We start from the raw sequence: 25,397 nt of genomic DNA, 5'->3' as shown, positions 1-25,397 counted from the left end.
TGCTGCACTATTCCCCAAATGCCCACTACCAAGTCAAGAATGCTTTATCATGACAACGGCACATCAGTGCTGATTTGAAAGCTGCGGATGAGACTGGAACATCCGTCTTTGGCTGACAGAGCTCAGTAGACGTGAGCGTAGGCATGGATGGAAGGAGGGATGCTTTAATGACTTTACATGGGTAGACACTGGATATCTTTTGCAGATGCTAATCATTTCACAGTGTGAGACGCTCATAAAACAATGTAAATAAATAAGTGCGAGTGGAACTATTTAGTCTCAAAAACTCTTTTTTTTCTACGGATAACCAAGAAACACTAGTGACAACTTTACAGACACACTGTTTGTAAAAATGTGTGGAAATCTGACCTTTTGTTTTTACATAAGAAAACTGACTGAACTTAGACACCAAGCGTATTTCATATACCTAATAGCAATTTTCAAAATGTGAGCTACGCCATGTAAATGTATTCTTTTTTTGTTGTTGTAATAATTAATGATGTAATCGCTACTATCAGCAATCACATTACACTAAGATATAAAAAACAGATTCTACAAAACTGATTGGACTGCACTTCACAGTGCAAATGGCCTAATGATCCAAAGCATACCGCAAAAGCAACTCCCGAACTTCTCGAGGCAAAAAGACCAAAAGACCAAGTCTGTCACTTGATGTCAACCCTATATCTTCTTTATTTGCTGAAGATAAAACTGAAGCAAAAAGACTCGCAAACATGCAGCAACCAAAGGAAACTGCAGCAAAGGCCCGGCAGAGCATCTCAGGGACGAAACACAGCATTTGGTGATGTTCATGGGTTCCAGACTTCAGGCAGTTATTAACTGCAAAGGGTTTACTTTGAAGCCTTAACAACAATTACTCAATTACTTTTGAGCCTCTGAAAATGGGGACTTTGTAAACACTTTGTAGACAGCTCATTCAAAATGTTCTGTTACTGTCATATCATATTTAAGTATAAAAATAACCTTTGTGTTTCTGCCATTTGTGTTTGGCAGTAGTCGTATTTATGTGGATGAATATATTTGATGGATTGTGGACAACTTAGACAAAACAGGGACAGCGTTACAACCTGGAGTCAGACATTTTTACGTCCCGTGTGCTTCTCACAGAGCCATGATATCAGACGGGAGAAAGCCGTAAAGGATGTGCAGGGTCAGCGCAGTGTCAGGGGGGACTCTGGGTTTCTCTACTTGGTAAAGCCCAGAGAGATGTGTGAATAAGTGAGATGTTACAGACTGATGAAATTCCCAGAGAGCCCACGATGGATAATGTGATCCCACCACAGTGATGCAGAAAACAGATGGAGAGGGCTGCCTTCAAATTTCTCTTTCACCCTTGTCTTTTACACATCCACGAACACACACACACAACTGTAGCTCATACCCAAACCTTCTGAGAGACGCAGTGTACACATATATACGCTCATCGCACACACCTGTCAAAGACATAGATATATGGCTCTCTGAGGGGAAATCCATTGAGTCTATCTTGTAAAATATTGTGATTTTTCTCACTCTCGTATATATTTCTTCACCCGGACAGTTTTCCCTGTCTCATAAAAAGTTTAAAATAAATGTCCTTATGCTCGCTGCTTAGGACAAACATTTCTGTCTTCTACTTAGAGCAACACAGGACTTTTCATAGGGTTGCACTCTAAATTCACAACATCTGTTTTCAAGTAAATTATGTAAATTGTGGTGTCAGATCTGAGGCCTAGCAATTAGGCTTTGGTATTTTGTCCCACTGACCAACCAATAAACCCTGACTGGCTCAAACAGGGGATGTTTCTTCTGTTATCTGAAAGTGCCTTTTAATAGCACTGGGCGACAGGCGTCCCTCAGGCCCCTGCTGATAGAGTCAACACAACACACTGCTGCTTTGCAGGTCATAAACACTCTGTTGACAGTGCTTGGAAGCTTATTATCCTCACAGCAAAGGACAACATGCTGAATGTACCAACTCCAAACAGTCCCAGCCTGGACTTTAGAGCTCAAAGCCTTTGTAAGACAGTCACGTGCCATTTCCCTACCTTTTCAACCTCGGTCAGGCTCGGGAAACTTGATTGCATAAAGTGTAAACTACAGTGGCTGTATGCTCATTAAAAAGTAATCGGAAATTGGCTAAATGTGTTGTAATCTATTGGTATTTGGAATAAACGCTGATGTGAGCCAGGAAACAAGCCGCATATCAGTTAAATGTGGGCCAGAGGTCAGAGCTGCTTTGTGTGCTTAATGTTTCTGCTGCTTCTGCGCTCAGTGAGCAGCTATCTGGAGCTGCTGTGGCTCAACAGCGTGGAGCTGGCAGCTCCGTACAGACAAGTGAGTGTATCCCCCAGGGGGCCAGAGACAGCCGAACCCTCAGTGCATGAGAAGTGTCTGTGCTGTCAGCTTTGGTTCCCAGCGTGGCCTCTCCTCCTTGGTTGCCCCACCCGCCCCCATCGAGGCCCTCCATGGCCCTTTGTGTGTGGACCGTGCTCCCTGTGGACTAGCCGCTCTCTGGCCTTTCACATGCGACTGTGTCCAATCACCCCGTTTCCCCCCCCTCAACATCAGGAGTCTCTGTCTCCATCTCCAACCAGTGGCTGACCCTGAGAGAGAGAGGCTGTCATTAGTGAGCTGAATACCTGCCTGAAGGAAAATTAATCATTTGTGGAAAAAAGATGAGGAAAAAAGAAAAGAAAAGCGGATAGCTCTAGCTAATAACATTGACTTCATAAAGGTTTATAAGGTTCAACAGATTATGGTTATTATTGGTTAATAAATTGTGTATAACTACTTCAAATCGCTATATAAGCAAATAAAGAAACAAGCTTTTGGCTGTAATAAACCCTAATGTGCTTTTGTGATAAACCCTTCTTCTGCCAATTGCATTTATTTAACGTTTAAAAGTGATCCAGCTAAAAAAGGTTCTGATGGTCTGAGGAGAGGAGTAGCAGTCTGTAGTCATCAGGATCTGGTTACGTTTAAGCCACTTTCATACATGTACTGCACCCCTGAAATCTTCTAGACATTGCCTGAAGGAGCTGCACATGAGATCACTTGGACCAGATATAATGTCTTGTTGTATGCTACGTCTGTGAAAGGGCAGATTTAGGCAATTTCTGGAGAAATTTGTCATGATTTTAAAGGTAATTTGTGAAAATGACTTATGCTGGGCAAAAATAATTCCTTAACCAAAATAAGGACCTTGTAATGCCAAAATAAGCAATTTAAAGTCTGTTGGAATGTTTTTTAAATAAAGGTTAGGACTGTCCAACTCTTCTGAGCGAAAACAGAGGTGTGGCCTCTGTCCTTCATCAGACATCTTCACCACCTCCTCCATGTTGTTTTCCCTCGCTCGCTGTGTCAGAGATTTGCTGGTTTGTTGGCTTTGGCCGTGGCCATCTAAAGCCCTGACTGGGTTGACCCAGCCTTGGGTGGACTGGCTCACACCTTCCATTAGAGTCAGCTGTCAGATGGTGAGCTGCACCTGCTGTCTAAAGCAGGGTGGGCCCGCCGTCGCTGCCTCCACCGCCCAGCCAACGCTGGAACACATAATTACTACCTCAAAGATGATTATGCTGTTTACTCATGCCCATACGCACAGCAGATGACTGTTTCACACTCACAGCTCGCTCTCCCCTGCCTCGCTGAGAAGGCGTCTCACCTAGTGATGAGGAAATTGTAGCAGCCAACCAACATTCAGACCATCCAACCAACAGGCCTGATGCCAAAGAATGACCCACAGCTATTAGCTGTTCAAACACCCTCCCTCCCTAATAACTTTGACTCAAGTCAATAGTTCCAGTGAGAGCTGGTTTAGTCTACAAGGAGCAGAGAAATCTGATGAAAGTAGTCCCTGAGACTGAAACACAAGATTAAGACAGACAGACAGAAATTAAATGAGCATTAAGCAGAAGCATGTTAAATATGTGTGGTTATAGCTTTACACTGTAGCTGTTCATTTTACTTTGACATACCAAACAAATACTTCTTACCTATAAATGTGTCTCCTCACCATCTAACACAGACGCAGACTCCTCTTTGTGCATAATTCAAACTGAATATTGGAGTTTCTGGAATTGTAAGTAGCATTACATGTGTAGTAGGTTTTCTTGTAGTAATTACCAAGCTGCAGGAGATCAGAGTTTATTGTGGACTATTGAATCCTCTCCCTGCTTTTCACTTTATTAAAAAAGGGCCCAACTTTTAGCCAACTTAGACCAGGCCAGTATTTCAAAATATCTGTGCTGTCATTTTGTAATTTTCGAGATTCATAAGTGACATAAAATCCATCAGTTTTTTTGAGAAGCATTGATTGTTTACAGTAAAAAGGTGATATCAGTGTGCATCATTAAGGTGGTATTAAATAGTGGGAGAATGTTGTGGTAACGTCCTGATAACGCTGTCCACGCGTGTGCGCAGACGAGGAAGGAGGAAGTTATTTTCTCGTTAGACTGTAAAACTTGTTAATGCACAGTCTATACAGGGCAACACCCCCCAAGCCCTCTGCTATTTCTCTCCCTCCCCTTTTCCAGGAGTCGTATTGAGCGTCGGGGCTGGGGCATTCCTGGTTTGACGACTAGCTTCGCCGCTGCCATGATTTGCGGAGCAATTCGACACTGACTTCAAAGATGCGTGTGTGGAAGAGGCAGCGGTAGAGACGGAGACCGAGCACTGCAGAAAGTTACAATAAGACAGACATACAGAGACAGAGAGAGAGCGCCAAGTCGGGACTTTTACTGAGAGAAACGGACTCCAGAGAAAACTCTCCACCACCGACGTAACGCGAGTTTCGACCAGGGGGGACTTGGCGCACCTTGGCCCCGACGCCTGCGCTGCTTTTACGGGTTTGAACTCTCTCTCTCCCCTTTTCAACCTCTCCGACTGCTTTCATGTTCCTCAAGCCGTCTCGCACTTTGAGCCCGTTTCTAATGGAGGGCCCGGTACGGATTTGCCAACAGAAGAATGCGTTTTGCTGCTAATTCACCGGACGTCTCGCAGCTTTTGCTCTCCTGCAACAGAGGTAAGACGGCACGGAGGGGAGGCAGAGAGGGGAGTCCCGGGCTGGCTGCCTGACCGGCTGGCTGGCTGGGAGAAGACCTGGGGTAGGATTCAATGTGGAAAGCTCGAGTTTTCAGGGAAAAACAAAAGAGATGCTAGGATAAAATAGGCAGAGAGCTCCACGGTGCCGATTTGATCCATGTTGTCTCGTTTTCTTAACTTTGAATTGTGGCGGAGAGACCAGCGGCGCGGAGTGGCACTGTGGCGAGCGGAGCGTGTGTACGTTTCCATGAATTAAGGGCCCGCACTATAAACCAAGTCTGCTATGACTTTAAATAATTATTGCCCATAATTGTACTGGCGGCACTGAGTATTGAGTCTGCATTGCTTTGCGTGAAGTATAAGAATATGATGTTATGGTCCTAAAAGAGCTTGAAATAATCTCTTTTAAATTCTAATGCTGAAATCAATTCATAAGACTCCTTTAAGCAATTCTTTTGCCTACAGCCATGGTTTGTATTTTGCTTGAACACGCACAGAAGCACTCAGATTAACGTTGCTATTCAGCAGTTCTCTTTATCCTTTATGTATCCCCTGATTTGAAGCAAAAGAAAATCCAAAATATTTGTTTGGTAAACAGTTCTGGCAGCTCCTTGAAGGCAGCTACGCTCGAGTTAACATCCCACAGTTGAAATCAGATGGCCTGCAGGCTCCATTTCTTCTTTGAAAGATGAAAGAACATTTTTAGAAAAAAGGCAAACATGTCACTCCTCTGACACATTGGATTCACCTTGGTAAAAGCTGAAAATGGACTGTCAACAAGTCATACTTTTATTATAGAGAAGATCCACAGAAAAACTGCTCGAGCTGCCACATTTACCACTGTGCAGAAACATGGTGGCTTGGACTAATATTTGAAGTAGTGTGTTTTTTTTCCTACAAAAACAGAGAGCCTTTATTGTTTCAGATGAATCCCCAGAGGGTGTCATAAACGTTGGTTTGGTAAATCCATGTTACCATTGCTCAGACACTTGGCAAGTGCACAAATCACTGTGCAAAGCATGCAAAAGCGACTTTACCTGCCTGGCAGACAGAAGGTGTCATTATTTACTCAACCAGGGGCATGCTTTTGACAAAGAGTAAAAACATTAGAGACAAAGAGAAATCTTTGAGTATACTGAAGAAAAAATATGCAGGTGTGCAAATATATGGTCATGAAACAGCCTTCACGTTGCTCAATTCTCCTCGGTTTCATGTTCCTTCTCACTCTTCTAATCTTACAAATAAAAAAAACAAAACAAAAAAGTAGAAATAAAGACGGCGCTGCTTTGCGCTCAAGACTAGTTGTACAAGTGTGGGCATGAACTAATTTTATTCAGGCTATGCACTTCAGGAACTTAAAGATTTATGTTTTCACAGTCCTATGCTGATGTAACCCAGTTTTCTAAATCATTGTATTTATAAAACTTTCAGCTAAATGTGCATATGAAAATGTAGTATGCACCATAAATATTGTAAGTGATAATATGAGATTAAGACTGTTGCTCTGGGTGGAAACGTGGAAAGCGGCAGAGTAAAAGTGACGGTAACGTGGTGGCTGCTGATGCCAGATTCCTCAACTTCCTCTGTCTGCTGTTCATCCTTATCATCAGAGCTTCACAGCGACTATTGTTACATAGGGGTGACTCTCAGAAAGCTGAACACTTAAAAGTTATCAAGAACAAAGTCTTGAATCCCTCTCGAATGCATGACATCGAGTCAGTGGGACACACATGGCTGCACTCAGATAAAACACTTTCAAGTTCAAACAGTTGCTCACGCATTGTTACGTTGGTGGGGGACAAGAAGACACTTCCGATGGCTTTCAAATCCTTTCAGTGCTTCCCAATATTGGGTGAGCTTTTGACAAGGGCAGAGCGAGATTTGCTCTTTGTGTTCAGGGCGTTGATTTTGAAGGAGAAATCCTTCCTCAGGTTTGAGTCTGTTCCAAGAAATTTTTCTTTTTATAAATAAACAAAAAACTAAGGTGTAACTTTTTCTGCAGCCGCTTTCCCTCATTGTAACCTAATTGGCTCTATGATCCTTGCATTGCTTTCTACTCAGTCAGTCCTCTTGGACCGACTACTCCTTTATTCAGAAAGCTCAATTGCCAAACGTATCTTTGTTTTATGGCAGCAGAAATATGTGTTTACAGTCTTTATTTGCTCTGTTATTTTTTTTTTAAATACCGTCTATATGAGGCTCTCTTTTGTGTCCAAACTATATTGCTGTATGGTATAGTACAAGTTCCTGATTTTAAACTTTCCAGAATGACTTTAATGTATTTAGTACAATTGACTGTGTTTATCTATAGTAGCTTTGTATTGGGAATGTGACTGAATTGGAGGACAGAGCCTCAGACCCTTTTTTGTGTGTGTGTGTGTGTGTTTGTTTTCCCTGCATGTATTTAGGGAAATTAATAAACCATTAGTGGCTCGGCGCTTATCAGACAGACCTGAACAAAGCACAACGATGCCATTAAGCGAGTTGGAATAATGTTTGAGCCATTAGGGTGCTCGTTAATGATAAACACATGTTGCTGTAGGAGAACTATGTTAAGTGGGCAATTTGGACATAAGCACGTGTAATGATACCAGCTCCGGCACTTATAATGGCTCTCTTGATTTTTCTGATGCAGTACTATATTCTCACAACCACTTGCACACCAGCAATGACAAATGACTGCTGAATGTGGTTTTGTTAATGATTAAACCAAAAAGTAAAGTCATATATACAGTGAAATCTTGCAGTTCCTGAGATTATAAAACATTTTTTAATACTCATATGATTAATTAATAAGTTGACTGACAATTAAAGTCATTAAAGAAAATGTAAAAAAAAAAATCTAATATCCTGAGATGCTTTTTTTTCCTCTTACTTCAGACTCTGGGAAAGTCCAGTGGCCCTTCTCATCATTTTCTCACCATTTTTAAAGTAATTCTGCTGTTAAAACTAATTGTGAATAAGTAGTTTAGTTGTAGATTTGTAGATGAAGGTTTGTCTGAGGTGAGTGTGGAGGAAGAGGGAGACTCGAGTATATTTTGGCCATCTCCCACATTCTCCCCTTTTCTAAGCCGAACAGATTTGAGGCCTGTCAGTAAACCTCAGTTCTGGCTCTAAAGTGAATGGAAGTGAGTTTAAAACCTAAATCACAATGTGGCTTGCTTGTTTATTTGGTTTCGCGCTCTGATCTGTCGTATTATTGCACCATTGGATTCAACCTTTGGCTGAGAAGAATGTTATGAGAGTCATAAAGCAGGAGAAAATTTAGTTTTTGGAGCGGTGACGTTAGTTTTCATCTCCTTCACAATATTTTGACTGCTGGAATTAAGACTCATTCATTTTCTAAATCTCTGATTACTAATCCATTTCAGCTTCTTAGTAATAATAATGTAGAATTTATGAAACTGTTTTATGGTTGACGTTAAAACGTACAAGTAACTATTCCCAAACCAAAACCTGGCTTGTTTTAAACTCTTGACATATAGCCCTCCTTTTACTCTCATTGCTCAGGGATTGAGTCATACTGCAGCATTTTTACCATTTTCTATTGCTGCCCTTTACTCTGAGAGCTTCAGCTCCCATTCGTCAAGGGTAGAGTCAGACCTCAGGCCCCATTAGATGGACAGAGGGGAGTTGTGGGCAGCATGCCAAAGAGCCCCCATGTTCAAGGAGCCATGGGGGGTGCTGATTGACAACACCCAGCAGCCATGGGCAGGGGGTCGCTGGGAAAGATGGGCAGGTCAGAGTAAGAGTTTGAGCTCTTGTGACTGCTGGGTTGGTGAGAGCGCCCTGCAGCTGCGGTGCTAACAAAAAAGGCTTTACTTTCCAACTTCAGTTTCCCTCTGTAAATATATTCTGTGGGCTGGCTGTGAGCGGAACTGGGTTGGAATTGAGGTAGCTGTAAGGTGTCGCTTGTGTTTATGTGAAGCAGACATAAGTAGCGCTTCTTATCTCCTATGAGCTCACACTGTCATTATTTTAACTATGCTACACACATTTCTCTCTGCGGGACCCCCACCTCCCCCACCCCTCCCTATTTCTTCTATTCCCCCGACTCTGACAGATGATCCAAACACAGCAGCACAGACTCGCCGTACTACGCAAACTTGTTTCTCCTGTAGGTTACAGATGAGCTGCGTGCTTCCTCTGGTACGACTCTTCCGAAATGTCAAAGGTGAGCTGACTGTAACTCAACGTATACACCAGCTCTCAACAGATCACCATATTGAGTTTCTAAAAATTCAGAACCTTGAAGGACCTGAAACTGGATAACGACTTTCAGGAGATTTGAGAAATAAAATGAGAAACATCAGGGCATAATTGTTAAGACAAACAAACAGTTTTTGGAGCAGCAGAAACAGATGTTCCAGCCAGCCACTGAAATGCAGCGGAATGAGGAGATAGGCAGGGTGAAGAGGTCTGCTTGTTCTCTGAAAAATGTTTGCATACTGTTAATGTAATGGAAATACAGGCCTTAGCTAAATATATATGTGTCCATGCTTTCAATATGATAAGGGAATGTAAGCCAATACCACACACGTAGCGCTTTAAAGCACAAACGCAGCGTCCAGGCGGCCGCGTAGATTCTGAGAATACCCCAAAGGCAGGTTGTGCGACACAGTGGGATGCACTTTTTACCACAGGAAAATATAGTTGGGTTAACTTTGATCCATAGCTTGGGGATGTGGGGGTTATATGGATAGAACAAAAGATGAAAATGGACTAGAATACTTTAATGATCTCGAGCCATGGTTTGAAGTACGTCGCTTTCTCTAGATGCCTTTATTTATGGGCTCATAATCATCTGAGGGAGTGCCTCTTGGCTTGTGCAGCTACAGTACATGTGTCTTTAGCATGATGCAGAGCACCACATGCACGACAGAGAACAAAATTTTCCCCGGGAAGGCCTAACGTGGCATTTGCGCGTGCAGATACCCGATGAAAGCCATCGTCCTGTGTTGTTAATCAGCCCCAGAGAAGATTTCAGGGAGTGAACTTATGAACTGGACTCCTCCTGCAGAGTATTTCAGAATATTTTTTTCCCCTTTTCTTTCTGCATCCTCAGCGTCTTCCTGTTTGCAAGATTAATTTCTTTTCCCCTTCCTGTTAGCGACCCCACTAAATACGCCTGCATTAGTCCGTCACCTCGTCGCAGGCTCCAAGAGTTAGCCTTTTCTGCTTGAATCTGCGGAGCGACCGCAGCTTTCTATTTCAAATGTTGAACCAATAAATCACATCTGACATGGGTTTTCTGCAAACCAGAATGTGTGTGCTGCTGAAAAGCCAGCACAAAGATCAGCAAGACTATATTAAGGCAAAACTAGCGGCTGGCACTCCCCTGCAGCTGACAAACAGGCTTCTTGTTTGAAGGGCTGTTTTCCTCCCAGATCAGAGTGTGAGGCAGTGTGGGTACTGCTGCTGCCTGCCTCTGGGCTTGTGGTTGTGGGTGCCATTTTGGGCCTTCCCTACTCTGAGATGTGAGCCTTTAGGGAACATTGGAACCCCCTATTTATAAAAGATATTCAAAGTGAGTGGAGGAATGTAAGTCAGAGGGATAAAACATAGGGTTGGTCCAGCCTTTTACATTGTTCGGAGAATATTTTAAGATGGGAGCAGACATTCTGCATCCTGCGGAGTATAGTTCTGCCTTGAGATGGATAGATAAAACTCTGTTTTGACTGACTTTAACAAAGTAAAGTAAATCACTGTCACCGTTTCGCGGCGCTTTCACACAGTAGCAAACACACGAACCCAGACAAGAAAAAACAGAGTTGCTGTAAGCCACAGTTTTTCTATTTCCGCTGTGTTTTGGTGTTGTCATTGAGGTTGCGTTTCTGTTGGCGTCGCTGCAGCACTACATCATCTCCCAAAAGCTTTTCTCACCTCCAGTGCTGCAGCAGTAAGCAGCGGGGACCCTAAACATTTCGGAGAGCTTTTTACAGTTTGACCAGGAGCCAGAAGTGGAAACTCGGATGATGTGAGTGTTGATGTATCGCCACCGAGTTTGTTTTGCGATCATTTGATGGCTGCGCAGCAAAAGAGGAGCGTTACAAGGAGAGACGGATAAACATTTAGACAAACTAAATAAAGCATTTACACACTCTGTTTGGGACTGTATATTTATCTTTGGGTCTTCGAGCTTGTACGTGTAAGGGGGGGTTGGGTTGGTTTGTTTGGGTTTTTGCAAGAGATTTGTGGAATCTGTGAAGAAGACTAATTATATTTTAACCTTTTTGCATGTCTTTGTTTTTGTTGTGCCGGTGGCTGGGGAGTTTTTAGCAGATGAGGCTTTCCTCACCCCGTCCACACACACACACACACACACACTCCTCTCCAGCATGAATATGTTGCCATTACTCTGTTATACTTACAAAGTGCATTTATCATTATGAAAAAATGAAAATGTCTGTGTGCACTTTCTTTCTCACGCCTCTCGAGTGACAAATGAAGAAGAGCTGCTGAGGCAGCCCAGTTCAGTTTTATTTCTGGCCGGTTTTAAATCCTGACTTTGTGAAACTGAGTTTCTTGTTAGTATCTATTTGGACACCTTGTCATTTTGTTTTCGCTGCACATGTTTGAAATTACATTATTTAATGTATGTTTCAGTCTGAAAGTGCTTTTGGTTGGCAGCCAGGGACCTATCAGGAGGAGACTGAACAGGAATTGTTTGTCTGCGTCTTTGCTGCTTGTTGCTGTAGAGACACGGGCAGTGATGGAATCCAGGAGAGCTGGGGAGGGACGGGAGACTGCGCTTAGTGGAGAAAGGGTGGGGGCAGCTGGATCGCTGTATGCCCATGGTTTATAGCCCACACAACAGCATTTAAAACACAGATAGCATCTTGACTCCCACAGCAGAGCTGGACATTTTCAAGTCTTTTGGCAAACTTGATCATTTTTCTCCTCCCCTGCATCAGCATGTTTTCCCATCATCTCTCTAATCAGGACTGATAGTGGGGAATGTAAATCTGTGGCCTCCTGCCCCCGGTGCCACGGCTGCACAAGCTCCCAGCTCCCCTCGCACTTGCCATGATGAATCAACGTCTTGGCACATGCTGGAGATCAGTGTTATAACGCACCCTGCGGGCAAGAAGGCCTTCTTCTGCATTCCTTCTTTCCATCAGAATTACCTTTTCGTCTGAGCAGACGTTCCCCTGTGGGCTGAAAGGACTGTGAAATCAGTTGGAAGGGCCCAGAGAGCTTAGACAATGGGGTAGGGTTGTTAGTTACATGCGCTTTGCAAAAGGTCTCGAGGTGGCCTTGTATGGTGGCGATACCCAGGGATCTGTTTCCAATGTCCGAGGCTGCTATTGAGTTTCGCCCCTGTGGTTAATCCTGCTGTTCAGGACCTTGGGAAACAACCATACCTCCCTACTTTCCTGTCCCTCCCCCGCACAGATTCCCAGGAAAAACAAGACATTGCAGAACAATCGCCAATTAAGATGGGTCTTACATACTGTACCATTCAGTCTCTATCCCTTCTGTCTCAATCTTTTTACCCCCTCCCTCTTTCTATCCACTCTCAGCTCTCTGTTTGTTTCCTTGGCCAACAAGCCTGAGGGTAGAATTAGCACTGTCTCCCAGGTCCCGGCCCTGGCACTTTGGGAGGGTCGGACTCTGGTGAACGGAGGCGTTGTTGGGAGGAGGTGGGGGAACGGGATGTGTGTCCTTGGTAAACAGGGCTTTGTGGGATGTGACTGTCTGATCCCCAGGGGCCTCTCCTTTCATTGCTCTTCTGTCCCGTACAACAGCACTGTAGTCAGGACCTTGGCGTCAAGATGCTCTGGGACCCGCTTGGCCTCGTCATCACCCTGCGCCTCCCGGACTGATGGTTGTCTGTCAGCTGCACACAGACATGAGAGAAACAAGTGTCTCAAAAGTAGCCTGTCCTTGAAGATGTCTGCTGTAGAAAACTCTGTTTAAATCTTTTAGTGAGACACCTTCATTAACTTTCTCAGGCTCAGACAAGTGCAGTCGATTTGTCTCATGGATAGACTAAAACCTCCTTCTCATTGTAAAACAAAAAGGACCCTCCCTTTCTTTCCCTAATTCCCTCAGTTCATTCCAAATCATGTCTGTCTTTTTCTCCCTTACTTTAGCTCACCCCCTTCTGTCTAAGACAGTCCCACTTTTAATAAGATCTCAGTCTTCAATCAGACAGAGTAAGGCCATACCAGAGGCCCAGTGTTTCCACTCATTAGTTTTTCTCGGTGGCCCCGGGCTGCCTCGGTGGACTCACCCAGACCAATACAAGAAGCCCATAATGGTCCCTTAGAGTCTGTTCTATGAGTCGGGTCTTCCAAAGTTTCTGGGCTGAGCTGAATGTAGCTCGGCTGAATCATCAGTCAGTTTTGGATGTCTTTATCTGTACGCTTCTATCTCCGAGCCAAATAAAGGAGGAGAAAGAAGTTTGGGCTTGGCCACTTTTCACCTCCTATTGAATGTTTCACCTTTTTAAATCCTACACATCTCCTTTTACTTCTCTTCCAGAGAGCCTTTCTTTTTATTTTTCTGTTATAGCTTTTTTACCCCATTGCCTCTCATCATTCAGAATTTATCTCCCATCTCTTGTGTGTATGTGTGTGTGTGTGTGTGTGTGTGTCTTTCTCTGTCTTTTTCTGTGTGTCTGTCATGCTCTCTCTTTGTGGAACTGAGGAATGTGTGTGCTGCAGTGAGATGTGGGGCGAGTGCAGACAGGTTTGGGGTATAGCATGTGAATCCGCTTCGGCACACAGGTCAGATTAGACCATCATACCAGAAAAGACTTGCCCTTTCTCTTACACCCCACTGATCATTTACCCTTGACATCTTTATCTCTAAGCTTCAATTGGTTCTGGTCACCTGTAACAGTTTGCTCTTTCTTAAACTAAACCTTTTGATTTAATGAATTTGTGCTCTTCTACTATTCATTATTAGTCATTTATGATAAAAACATGATATAAAATTAGTGCATTAATGTTGGAGGGCTGCATCATGGTGTCTGTGTTTCTCTGTGAAGCAGAGAAGCCAGGCCCCTGTCTCAGTCAGCAGCACCAGTTGTGACCTGTTCTTCCTCTGCCCTCCAGGTCTTTGATGCTTCGCTGCATTGCTTTTGTCCCTGTTTACCCAATATGACAGGGATATGGGCCAGTCCCACATGGGGGCAGATGGGGCTTTAAGTAGTTCCTGCAGAGAGGGGGCCAAAAAAGAGATGCAGGTGCTAATCGCCCTAGAACTCAAATCCCTTTCTTTTCCCTGAGGGCAGCCTGTCAGTGTGTTTATTTTCTCCTGTGTCATCACCAGGGATCCTGCTTGTCCTGTGAGGGGGTAGATGGTTTTATTCCTCTGTTTGAATGTCTCCCTTGATAGAAAAATAAAGGTGGTGCCTCTCAATCATATATCTGTACTGTGGAGTTGTCCGGAAGGGAGTATGACAGATGAAGTAAAAAAACAACACAGAAAACAGAGTTACAAAGTCTCAGGAGATTGATGTTTTTCTTGCAGTTGCACCGTTAAGCCAAGTGTCAGTCAAAGATTTGCCAAACACACATGGGTCAACCCCCCACACCCAAAAAAATAGGAACGTTTCCACTTGAACTCGCTGACACATCCACCTAATTTTTTATTTTAATAAACTCTTTTTCGGTGTATCATCTTTCAACGGTGCACAGTTGATTTTTATGCAGGATGTCACTTCGATTTATAGCTGCTCGATCCTGCCTTGAGAAGGGCCATGCATCCACACCGTGAGTGCAAAAACAGACAGTATCATAAGATCAGATTTTCGGGAAGGAGAGAAAGAAAACGGGAATACCACATATTTTCCTTTTAGGTGGTAAAATGTGGAGGAGTGAGATCAACACTCCACCATTAACACTGGAAAAGAAAAAAAGAGTCTCAGGCTGATCCGGCTCCAGTTGACAGGGACTTCCCCTTTGTAAAAGGACCACTCCAACTTTTGTCTGGGTGTCTGGAAATAGGAAATTGGACTTGCCTTTCCATGCAGCCAGTGTTGCCAGCATTAGGACTAGTCTCTGATGAAAGATAAGAGATATCCTCACAGTGTCTGTCTCCACTGAGGAGGCTTCATGGTGGCGGATGTCAGGGGAAAGCCAAAAAGATAAGAAACAGGAATGATGCCCTTGTGTTTCCTCGTTGTGCCAGATCAATAGGGCAGATAGGCAGCTGTGTGTGTGTTTACACAAGGGCATCCATTCAGAACTTTAGTGCCCAACTGGCCCTCCTGATGGGAGGACTGAACAGGTTAAAATAAGAGAGCGAAGGAAAGGTAGCCAGAGGGAAAAAAGCTCCGGTTTCTCACCGTACTGTGTGCCAGTGTGCCCATGCTTGGTTGTTCATTGTTTTAGCACTGTTGTTATTATTGTAATTATATATCATTATTCCGGCAGAGAGAGAAAGATAGTTTCCACTGATGACATGGGGGTAGTGTGCAGGGCCTGTTGCAACTTGTGGGCTGGAGAAACGCCAGCCTGCAAAGATGTAAGTTTGATCTGTGTGAAGTAGCATGGACACAGTTAATATGGAGCCTAAAATGCAAAGAATACACCATATGCATCATGGCATGTTCCTGAAACTCGGCAGTTGTAAACTAGCTTACAGGCTAGAGGGTTCACAAAGAATTCATTTTTAAATATTAATTCTTAAGCACTTTATTCTTGTTTTGCTTTAAATATTTAGTTGTGTGTGTGTCAGTGTGTGTAATTGAAACGGAGACAGCTGGAGGTAACCTCTGGGAGCTGTCCCAGAGCCACCAGACACCCGCTGGTTCATCCTCTCGCTCTTTTGCTACTCCTCCATAACCTTTGACCTCTGGGTGATCAGGGGCGTGAGCCTAGAGCTGGAAGAGTTTATTATTTCCTGCCTCTTCTATCCTTCTCCTCTCAGTATGCCCTCTGAGAGAATGAGAGAGAGCAAGATGAAGAGAGTGGGTATGAATACATCAAGTGAAGGCAGCAAAAGCCCCAGCATTCAGAATGACCTTAAAAAATGCACAGTGTTAACTAATTAGCAATGCATATACATAGCGTTGGCACAATAAATCATTTGACTTGCCATTTGTGGCTTTTATAAGAATTTATGAACCTTTCACCACCATAAAGCTAGAAAGCATCTTCTGATTATATCGAGCCCCACTATAGATTGCATATAAAATATAGACAGAGGTGCAGGGGTGTCACCTATTGGTCTTAAATGCTGCATTTTGAAGCTTCAAAAGGACCACTTTACCTGCTTGGTTGTATAATACAACTTGTCGATGTCACAAACTTGATGGAGAGGTCCAGTTCAGTGGGTCGATTTAGTGGAAGTTTGGCCTGCCTGCTAGAGTACCTTGTGTTGTTCTGTCCATTAAAGTAGTCACTCTCTTGATGTCTTTAAATGAGCAAATTATATGTAAAAAAGCAAAACATTCACACCCCCTTGTGTAGTTGTCTCGAAAGGCCACACTATCCATGACAGTAACCAAATTCAGAGACTGCTGTTTCGACTGAACCCTTCATAGAAAATGTTTTTACCCCAGTTAATCATATTTATATACTATACACCAAATACAGTAGATGAAAATTTAAAGAAGGTCTGAGGAGGGCGTGAAGTGAGAGTGGGATGGACTCCAGCGCTATTTACTCGTGGGTTAGACCACACCTATCATCAGACTTGACCTTCACTTTCATCCCAACTACACTGCTCTTCATGGCAATAACTTTCAGAGTTGCTATTGGGTGTTTAACATGACAAGGTAAAATTGTATTAGTTAATCTTCTTACAAAGAAAGCTTCATTGGTTTTAGTTTGGTACAATAGGCCTGTCTCATTGTGGGAGGCTCTGAACCTTTACAGTATAAGCTTGAGACATTAATTACAGTTTGCACATTACTAATTGTGCTCCTAATACACACAGCATTACTGTAATTACATGTAAGCACTTCACATCCCTGTGTTTATTTTTTGGCAAAGTAATTAGCAGATTAATTGACGACAGAAATAAATATTCATTGTAGCCCCACGCCAACAGGTCTTTTTCAAGCCCTACTGCACCCTCGAGAGGAGGCTAACCAAATTGACCTGCTTGATTGTCGGGCGGACGAAACAATGTTTTAGTTAGAGAATGAGGGTTAGAAACCTGTTGAGCCTCGCCGCTCCCACCCAGGCATCATGCTTTTAATTTGACCCACCCTTCAGCCTCGGTTGGCCCTTCCGCTAATGTCTGCGAGCCACGAAGCACCAGTGTGAATATCACAGCTGGACAACCATTGTCCCGCCAGCCTCAGGCTCAAACCCTGGTTAGCAACCAGGAACCTGGGATCAAAGCTTGCCCGGATTACTCTTAGAAAAAGGAGGAGGCGTTGCATTCGGAGGGGGGTCTGGTTGAAAAGGATAGAGGAATGCTCCTAATTACGTGCCCTCCACTTCTTTTCTGTCTCTCTCTTTGGCTCTTCTCTTGTCTTACCGTGTGTGTCTGGCCTGCACTTCAGGCTACATTGAACCTATGAGGAAGCAACACAGTGTGACAAGAGAGTGATATTAAGAGTGAGGCGACGGTCTCTCCACAGATACTCCATTATCAGGAGATCTCAGCGGTCTTGTGGGAAGAGAAGGAAGCAGAGAGGCTGGACATTCCAGCCTCCACACAGACACTGAAGTGGGTGAGAAGAGGGGTCAGAAGAGAGGGTGGGAGGTGTAGATCAAGGAGTGTGTAAAGAGGATGTGTCGTGAAGATTAGAGGGATTGTCGTTCAGGATTCAACGGGAACTTAATTGATTTTTTTCCCCCACCTCTGGTTTCCTCTTCCTTGCTTTGCTGTTTGTTTACATGTCGTCTCTTGCGCTCGCGTACATGACGCCATGTTTCTCTGCAGAGCTGCGGCCTGATATGTTTTTCTACTCATCTGTGTGTTGCAGGTTTGCTGAACAGACGTGGACGTACTTACTGGACAACACGGCCTCTGGCAGGGGTCAAAGTGCACCATGGACAGTGGCCTAAGGGTCCTCCTGTCCACTGTGCTGTGTCTCAGCCAGTCTTTGCTGATCACCTGCACATGTAAGTTGTTGTACAGCTCTATTTACTTTTATTAGCAAAGAATAATTTTTTTTAAATGGAAGAAGATCAGCTTCAAAGCTGACAAACACAGTGGATGCTGTCCACAAATGAGGACACACAGATAGTTAATAATAAAGGCAAATATTTTCAGTGTCAGGTGGATGATTTAGAGGCGTGTTCCTGATTCAGCTCCTGATTGGCCATAAATTAACTTGTGCAACTCAAAGTAAATATTTTGGACCTTTTAATTACACATTTTGGTCTTCCCTAGCAAAAAACAAATTAATACTGGAAATTATTGGTGTAAAAGCAATTCTGTTGAAAAAAGGGAAATTGTTGACAGGCTGTTGGATTATACTCTTTCTAAATTATTGCAAGCATCTTTCTGCCTTTTACTTTAAGAAATGTATTGGCAAATACTGCACAGTAATTTGTCAGTCAGTCTCTATTGTGTAAGTTTATTAAAACAGCTTTAACAACAATGCGACAGTTATAATTTGATTTATAATTTGAGCAAGCCTGCCGTTTATTAATTCACATGTCTGAACCTGTTTTTCTCTGCTCTCGTCTTCTCATCAGCTCAATATCCATCTTTCCACTCTGAGCCCGCCTCCTTGGTTCAGAGTCAAGGCTCTGTTGTCCATCTGCAGTGCTCTGTAAGTCCTCCATCAGCGGTGGTCTCCTGGCGCTTCCGAGGCCTTCCCCTGGACCGGGACACTCTGCCTGGTGTGGAGCTTGGCAGTGGCTCCCTCACAATCTCCTCCCTTATGCCCAGTCATGCTGGTGTCTATCAGTGTGTGGCACGCTTAGACCACGGGCCCGCCATCGCCAGCCGCTACGCGCGTGTTGCCATAGCAGGTACGGATGCAGAGAATTAGAGTCCTGTGCATGCTCCCGCTCACTTCAAAGCGCAGTGATGAAGAAAGAGAGGAAATGGCCTTGAGAAAAGGAAGGCTATTTCGTGATTGCTGAACACTTAGAAAGAATGCCTATCCTCAGCTGCCTGCTGCTGAGTGGCGGAGGGGAAGGAAGCAGTAGGAGCTTTTACTCGGGCATCGTTCCAGATGCCTCTTGACCGGTATCCTTAATGAGCTTTGGGCTTTCCTGTGTGCAGCATGTTCCTGCTGGGATGCTTCTTGCTCTTGGACAGTATGCTAAGAGGCTGACCTTGCTTTGGAACTGTATCAGGCATGAGTCGAATCACTCACTGCAACAATAAACAAGCCAAGTGGTCCAACACAAACAGCTCAGCTCAAGTAGTGCTGATCATCTTTGTCACTGACTGTGCAGATGCTCAGAAGATATTAAATGTCTGATATTCTGGACTCAAGGAAAGTTGAACTAAGGCAATTGTGTTTATTTCTATCCATGCAGAAATATCAAAATACGAAGATGGCCAACGGCGGTCATTATCAGTGCAGGAAGGGAGCACTGCTCTTATAGAGTGTCCTCTACCACGTAGCATTCCTCCAGCTATTCCTAGACTGAGGATACAGGGGGGCTGGGTGGAAGCTTCAAAAGGTATGTTTGAAACTCAGATAAATGTGTAGTTTTCTAACTGTATATGCTGTTCTCTGAAAAAGTCAAAAAGTGTTCAATTGTAAAAATACCACTTATGTCAGTTTTCTTTATTTATTCATGAGCTCTAAATAGACTGTAGAATATTTAAAAAGTGCAACACTGCACTACGCTAAATATTATTTATATATACTATCACTTATCAAAGGGAGATAAAGGTGGCTCTCATTTATGAGGCCTTTTGAGTATTTTTGAGCTTTATGAAAATTTTTCATTACATGTAAATTTTCCATGTGATTTTGTGATATAAGTGCAAGGCAGAGTTTTAGATTTAATGGAATCTGGTCAAATGAATTTTCCTTGATTGGTACATATTCCTTCTATAGTATTCTTGTTTTAATAAATAAACATTTGATTTTCTATATTTCATTTTTATTGCTTTGTTTTTATTGATTTTAAAAATAATTTGTTCCAGTGTAGAGACTCTGATAAGAAGTGAAGACTACTTTGAGGGAGTTAAGTAAAGTTTGGTGAAGCCATCTGTGAATATGATTTCCTCAAAACAGACACTTCCATTTGGTCATTCATTTTGAAAATTTATGAAGGAATCCATGCATTTGTCCCCTTTTGTTCATCTGCTTGTGGTGTGATGCATGCTGGCTGTATACTGTGGAGGCCTTCCTATTACTTTAATCCTTTCCTTCTCTTTTCAGATGACTATTTAATACTTCCATCTGGCAACCTCCAGATTATCTCTGTTTCAGCCCAGCACCAGGGCATGTATAAATGTGGTGCAGTGAACCCTGTTACCAAGGAGACCGTCATACAGTCTCATGGCACTAAGCTGTCCGTCAAATGTAAGTTAGATGATGTTAAATCAAGGAGAAGCGTTTATATGTCTGCTCTGTTATGTCGGACCAACGAACGTCTTTGTCTTTTTTTTGGTTTGTTTAGATTCAGACCCCTCCTCCTCAGTGCAGATCGTTTATCCCAAAACCCCAAAGACTGTTTCGATTGAGAAGTCGCAGCCGCTGACCTTGGAGTGTGTTGTGTCTGGTAGTCCTGCACCTGCAGCTAAGTGGTTTAAGAATGGCAAGGTCATACCGGGGCCTTCTCACCAACGACAGCACAACAATCTGGCCTTTGTTGGGGCGATGAGAAGCGATGAAGGCAGTTACACCTGCGCTGTTGAGACGGAGCAGGGGACTCTCGTCAGCGCTAACTATACTGTGAAGGTTCTCGGTAAGAAAAACACAATGAGAGAGGAGTGTGAGTGGTGACTGTTTGATGCAGATGTTTAACATTTCACGCTCACCTTCACAGAGCCTGTTTCCATCATCGAGGGACCGGGGAACCAGCTCGCCTCTCTCGGCTCCTCTGCTCGTTTTATCTGTGTAGCCCAAGGAAATCCATCTCCAAACATCACCTGGCTGTTCAACGCAGAGCCCATCACCCCTTCACATCGCTTTCAGATCTCTGGATCCTCACTTGTTGTTTCAGATGTGACACGACAGGATGAGGGAGTTTATCAGTGTCTGCTGGACAATGGCTTTAGCTCAGCGCAGTCCTTTGGAATGCTCACAACTCAAGGAGGTATGTATGATCAGTTATCTCTATCAAACAACAAAAGCTGTACCGGATTGCCTTGTTGATTCCTAGGTTGGGAACAACTAAAGGTTGTTTTCTTCTCTTAGGTTTAATTCATCCCAAAACCAAACATATTTATTTTTCATTCAGCCTTTAGTGACATTCTAGATTGTTTCGGTGTCTGGTTTTGGAGATTTCTTCAGTAACTGGGTTATGATTTCACTGCTGATATTTTTTTCTTTTATCACTTTGCGCACCACAAGACAAGTGCCATCTGGTCCCATTATGTTCAAGAGAGTGCAGAGATCTGACAGCCAGTATATCCAAAACTTACTTAGACTTTTCCCTGCATTTGCATCACAAATGGAGGAGTCTTAGATTGAAGATGTTCCACACACCGAAAGTTAGAAGTTCCAAGAAATACACTGCATTGCAAATGTTACAAAAAATTTAGGGTATTGTTAGAAAGGGTTAAGGCATCTTACCAGATGGGATCTCTGTGGGGCCTGTGCATACAGTATCTGCAGGGAGCCCTCGCTTTGTGAGTGTGAATGTACGTGTTTCTCTAAGGACTGGCAGGGGAGGCTTGGCCAAGGCCGCCCTCCTCCTGAGCCTTGAACTGAGCTTGAGCGTGAGAGTGAGCTTTGTGCGCACCGTCGGGAATAAGCCCCCGGACGCTGGAATGTAAGGAGTAGCCGTGGAGGGTTATGACGAGGACCAGACCACCCAGCTGTCAACATCATACACAACTGCCTTTTATTTATTAATACATCACAACCATCCCCCTCCTCCTCCTCCTCCTCCTCCTGCAGTCTCCCCCAAGCTTTCCTTCTACTCCAAGGCCCCATTCCTGAGCTCTCCTTGCTATCTTCAGAATGATTAATGCGGCTACATGCAGAACATAGGGAGTACAAGTCACCATCAGGTGGGTTCACTGCAAAACGTTTGCTTCCCTCCACAAACTGCAGAAATGAATATTTTTTGCTGCAGACCACTTTTATACACAAAACAAGCTGATAATTCAGTTTGTTATCAGGTACCAGGCACCGGAGCTTATCAAATGCTATTACATTCAAATTAAACAGTATTATTGATTTATGTAGCCTGTGATAGTAATTCATCAAAGAAAGAAATTTGGTTTGACAGCACCCTGTATTTACCTGCTGATGTGCGTTATTCTATCATGCTGTGGTCTGGGTTTCTTTGACCTTTTATGAATTAACATGCAAACTAATCACAAAGTTATCCACTAAAGTCATTATTTGTTGGTTATCAGTGACAGAAGATCATTAAGTGCAAGACTTGGCCTTTTTACTGCCTGAAACTTGTGAAACAAGAGGAGTCAAAACACTTTACTCTTTACTGGATCCGTCTTCACAGGAAGGAGGTATCCACAGGTCCTCCAGCAGGCTCTTTCCAGGCTCCTGTCTCTGTCCTTAATCCTTCATGATTTACCACCACATTCACTCCCAGGTGCTCTCCTCTAATGCCATGACCTTTTTCTGGGAAGAACCTGGCAATGTATCTTTTTCTTGGTTTACTAGCACTTGTAATGTACCACTCCTTCCCATCAGAATAGTGAGGTCGCTGTGTCCTTAATCGCCTCCTCCTCTCTCATTGTGTCAGAGTAGGAGTCCTGGCTGTGGTTGAGCTATGAGTCAGAGCTGTGGAGAGGTGAGAGTGTTGCAGGGCTGAACGAACAGGAACGTGTGGAGGGCTGGATGTAGCGCTGAGGTCTGATTCTCTCCGGTATTTTAATGGTTGGTGTGTGGAATGTGTGGCAGCTGGCCACAGTCCCAGGATCAGGTCTAGTGTTACCAGCTCTAGGCCTGTTTGTTTTACAAAGTGAACCGGTCCCACATACACCAAAAACAGCCTGAAACTGGACCCAGGACCCTGCAGTGTGTGTGTGTGCCTCTGCGGTGTTTACCTCCTTACTCACTTGTTTTGTTTTTTAATATTCAGCTGTGACTCTGTTTGACCTCTGAGATGTGGCTCAAAGTTGAGCAGTCCCAGGTTTTGTGGCTTCTAAATGTCTGTGAAAAAAACCCAACAGTTCACCTGAACTTTGCCAAGCTAATGTCAGCCATAATAAGACTCCCAGCTCGCATGATTTGCCCAGGTGGACCACTCTGGCTCTGACAAGGATTTAATAAAAAAAGCAAAGTGTGATTTGATGTAGCACTGTACACATATTTGTTCCAAATGTAAAACTTTCCAGCAAGTTGCCCTTTGTGCACAGGCGGGGCCACTGTGTTAGTCAGCTTTTCTTGGTGCTTTCTCCTCCTCCATGCTGTACAAAACTGAACAAAGATCCACAATTGTATTGGAAAAAGTGAACATACACAACACAAAAATGAGATCAACAAATATAGTACTGTTAACGGTTATTTATGGCATTTGTTTGCCTAATGCCATGAAAAGCATGACTTTCCAAAATCTTATTTTCTGCCAAAAGTATGAGCAAAGATAGGCGTTTCCATCTACAGTCATTTGTATTTAATGGTATGACTCAGGAAAGTTGCACTAAGACCCCCTACACAGAACAAAGCAGGCATCACTGACGGTAGACTTGACGTTGATTAAGTCTGCACTGAAAAGATGAGTCACCTGTGGAGGTGGGTTGAAAAGCAGCTTGCAGATTGCATGTGTAAAAGGGTATCAGCTGAGACTTGAGCTGATGTGGCCTGGTGATCATAAGTTAACAAAGTCTGTTGTGAATCTGACTGATCTTTGATGCGACTGTATCACATCTCACTTTAATCATCTCTGATCTTCCTCACTGACAGATTCACAGTCGGGTTCCACTGTTGGTGCGCTGCCTGAAGCTTCACCGTCACTCCACCCGATACAGGGCGACGAGGGCCACGAGCGTCTCCTCACAGAAAACGAAGGAGATCCGATTAACCTGCCGGCTGATAGGAGCGGCAACCGTCCTACCCCAGAGGCACCCATCATCATCAGCCCACCTCAGACTCACAAGCCTGATGTGTATGATCTGGAGTGGAAGGCGGGGCGCGATGGAGGCAATCCCATCAACGCCTATTTTGTTAAATACCGTAAGGTAGGGAAAAATCTTTTTCTTTAGTTTTTCTGAAATATTTTGCTCATATTTTACCCTGAAAATATGAATATGAATAAAAGGCTGTTCACTTTCCTTCTAAAATATTTGCTTCAGAAATCGTCTCACTCTGACTATAAAACTGCTAGTTAAACTTTGTTGGCAGGAATCGGTTTTGCTGGAGTTGGAAAATGTGACTGTGGAGCACCTGTGTAAATCACAGCCTTTGTTAGTGATGCTGCTCAGGCTTCTAAACTAAACTGAGACTAAATACGAAGGATTATTAACTATCACTGTCATTTTTAGTCATGCTGTTGTATGTGTCTGTGTGTCAGGTTGATGAAATGGGAACGGTGGTGGGAAGCTGGCACACGGTCCGTGTGCCTGGCAGTGAGAAGACCCTGCGGCTGTCAGAGCTGGAGTCCTTAAGTCTCTATGAGGTGCTGATGGTGGCTCGAAATTCAGCAGGCGAGGGTCAGCCGGCCATGCTCACCTTCCGCACGGGCAAAGGTCAGCCCAGTCACTGGCTTATAATGAAGAAAACTCTCAAACACTATTTAATCAGTATCTGCTAATATTCCTGGGAATTGCTAAATGCTGTAAGAAAAAAACTTTACTCTCATTTCCACCAAAGCTACAAAGATTGAACAATAAATTAAGGGCCATGCTGAGTTAAGGAGGGTCTGGTTGTTTTTGGACATTTTGCACTAACATTGAGCAGACGCTAGAGAATACATTTGTCGGAGAAGAAACAGAAGCATGTTCTCCGCTGATAGCAGTCTCCGTGGGACAGAAAAATGAGCAAAGCACAATGAATTTTTCGTTTAAGGTTGCAAGAAGATTTACTGTAGTTTTTGCGCAATTATATTAATTTGAGGGATTTAGCTTGATATTTGTGATTTGTGTAAGGCCAAACAAAGTGCCTTCAACTTTTGGCTTTTGGCACAGAATGAAGAAAAAATGATAAAATCTTATGCAGATCAATGAAGACAGTTATTGAAATTTTATTATTATATGCAGCCATTTACTCAGTGTAATCGTAGATTATTACCTTACCTGTTCAGGTATTCCAGCAGGTCGTCCAGTCACCATTGTGAACACAATCATAATGACCGGTGTCAGTCATCGTAGACAAGCGTGAACATGCTTTTTGTCTG

General features: G+C 43.6%; 1 protein-coding gene across 1 annotated transcript in view; it reads left to right on the top strand.

The window, feature by feature from the left end:
* Nucleotides 1-4,560: 4,560 nt before the first annotated feature.
* The window catches only part of cdon (cell adhesion associated, oncogene regulated), a 31,956-nt gene continuing 11,119 nt past the window's right edge, over nucleotides 4,561-25,397 (top strand). Inside the window, exons 1-9 of the mRNA XM_085371042.1 lie at nucleotides 4,561-5,023; nucleotides 17,936-18,074; nucleotides 18,654-18,932; nucleotides 19,449-19,595; nucleotides 20,306-20,449; nucleotides 20,547-20,834; nucleotides 20,916-21,185; nucleotides 23,969-24,243; nucleotides 24,576-24,750. Of these exons, the coding sequence (XP_085227168.1) occupies nucleotides 18,002-18,074; nucleotides 18,654-18,932; nucleotides 19,449-19,595; nucleotides 20,306-20,449; nucleotides 20,547-20,834; nucleotides 20,916-21,185; nucleotides 23,969-24,243; nucleotides 24,576-24,750 (1,651 nt within the window). The 5' untranslated portion in view covers nucleotides 4,561-5,023; nucleotides 17,936-18,001. The remainder of the gene's footprint in view (nucleotides 5,024-17,935; nucleotides 18,075-18,653; nucleotides 18,933-19,448; nucleotides 19,596-20,305; nucleotides 20,450-20,546; nucleotides 20,835-20,915; nucleotides 21,186-23,968; nucleotides 24,244-24,575; nucleotides 24,751-25,397) is intronic.

This window comes from Diplotaxodon limnothrissa, linkage group LG14 (genome assembly GCF_057381915.1).
Source record: "Diplotaxodon limnothrissa isolate DT_005_m linkage group LG14, D_limnothrissa_male_GT1.1, whole genome shotgun sequence".
Taxonomy (NCBI): domain Eukaryota; kingdom Metazoa; phylum Chordata; class Actinopteri; order Cichliformes; family Cichlidae; genus Diplotaxodon; species Diplotaxodon limnothrissa.
This window is presented reverse-complemented; position numbering and strand designations above follow the sequence as displayed.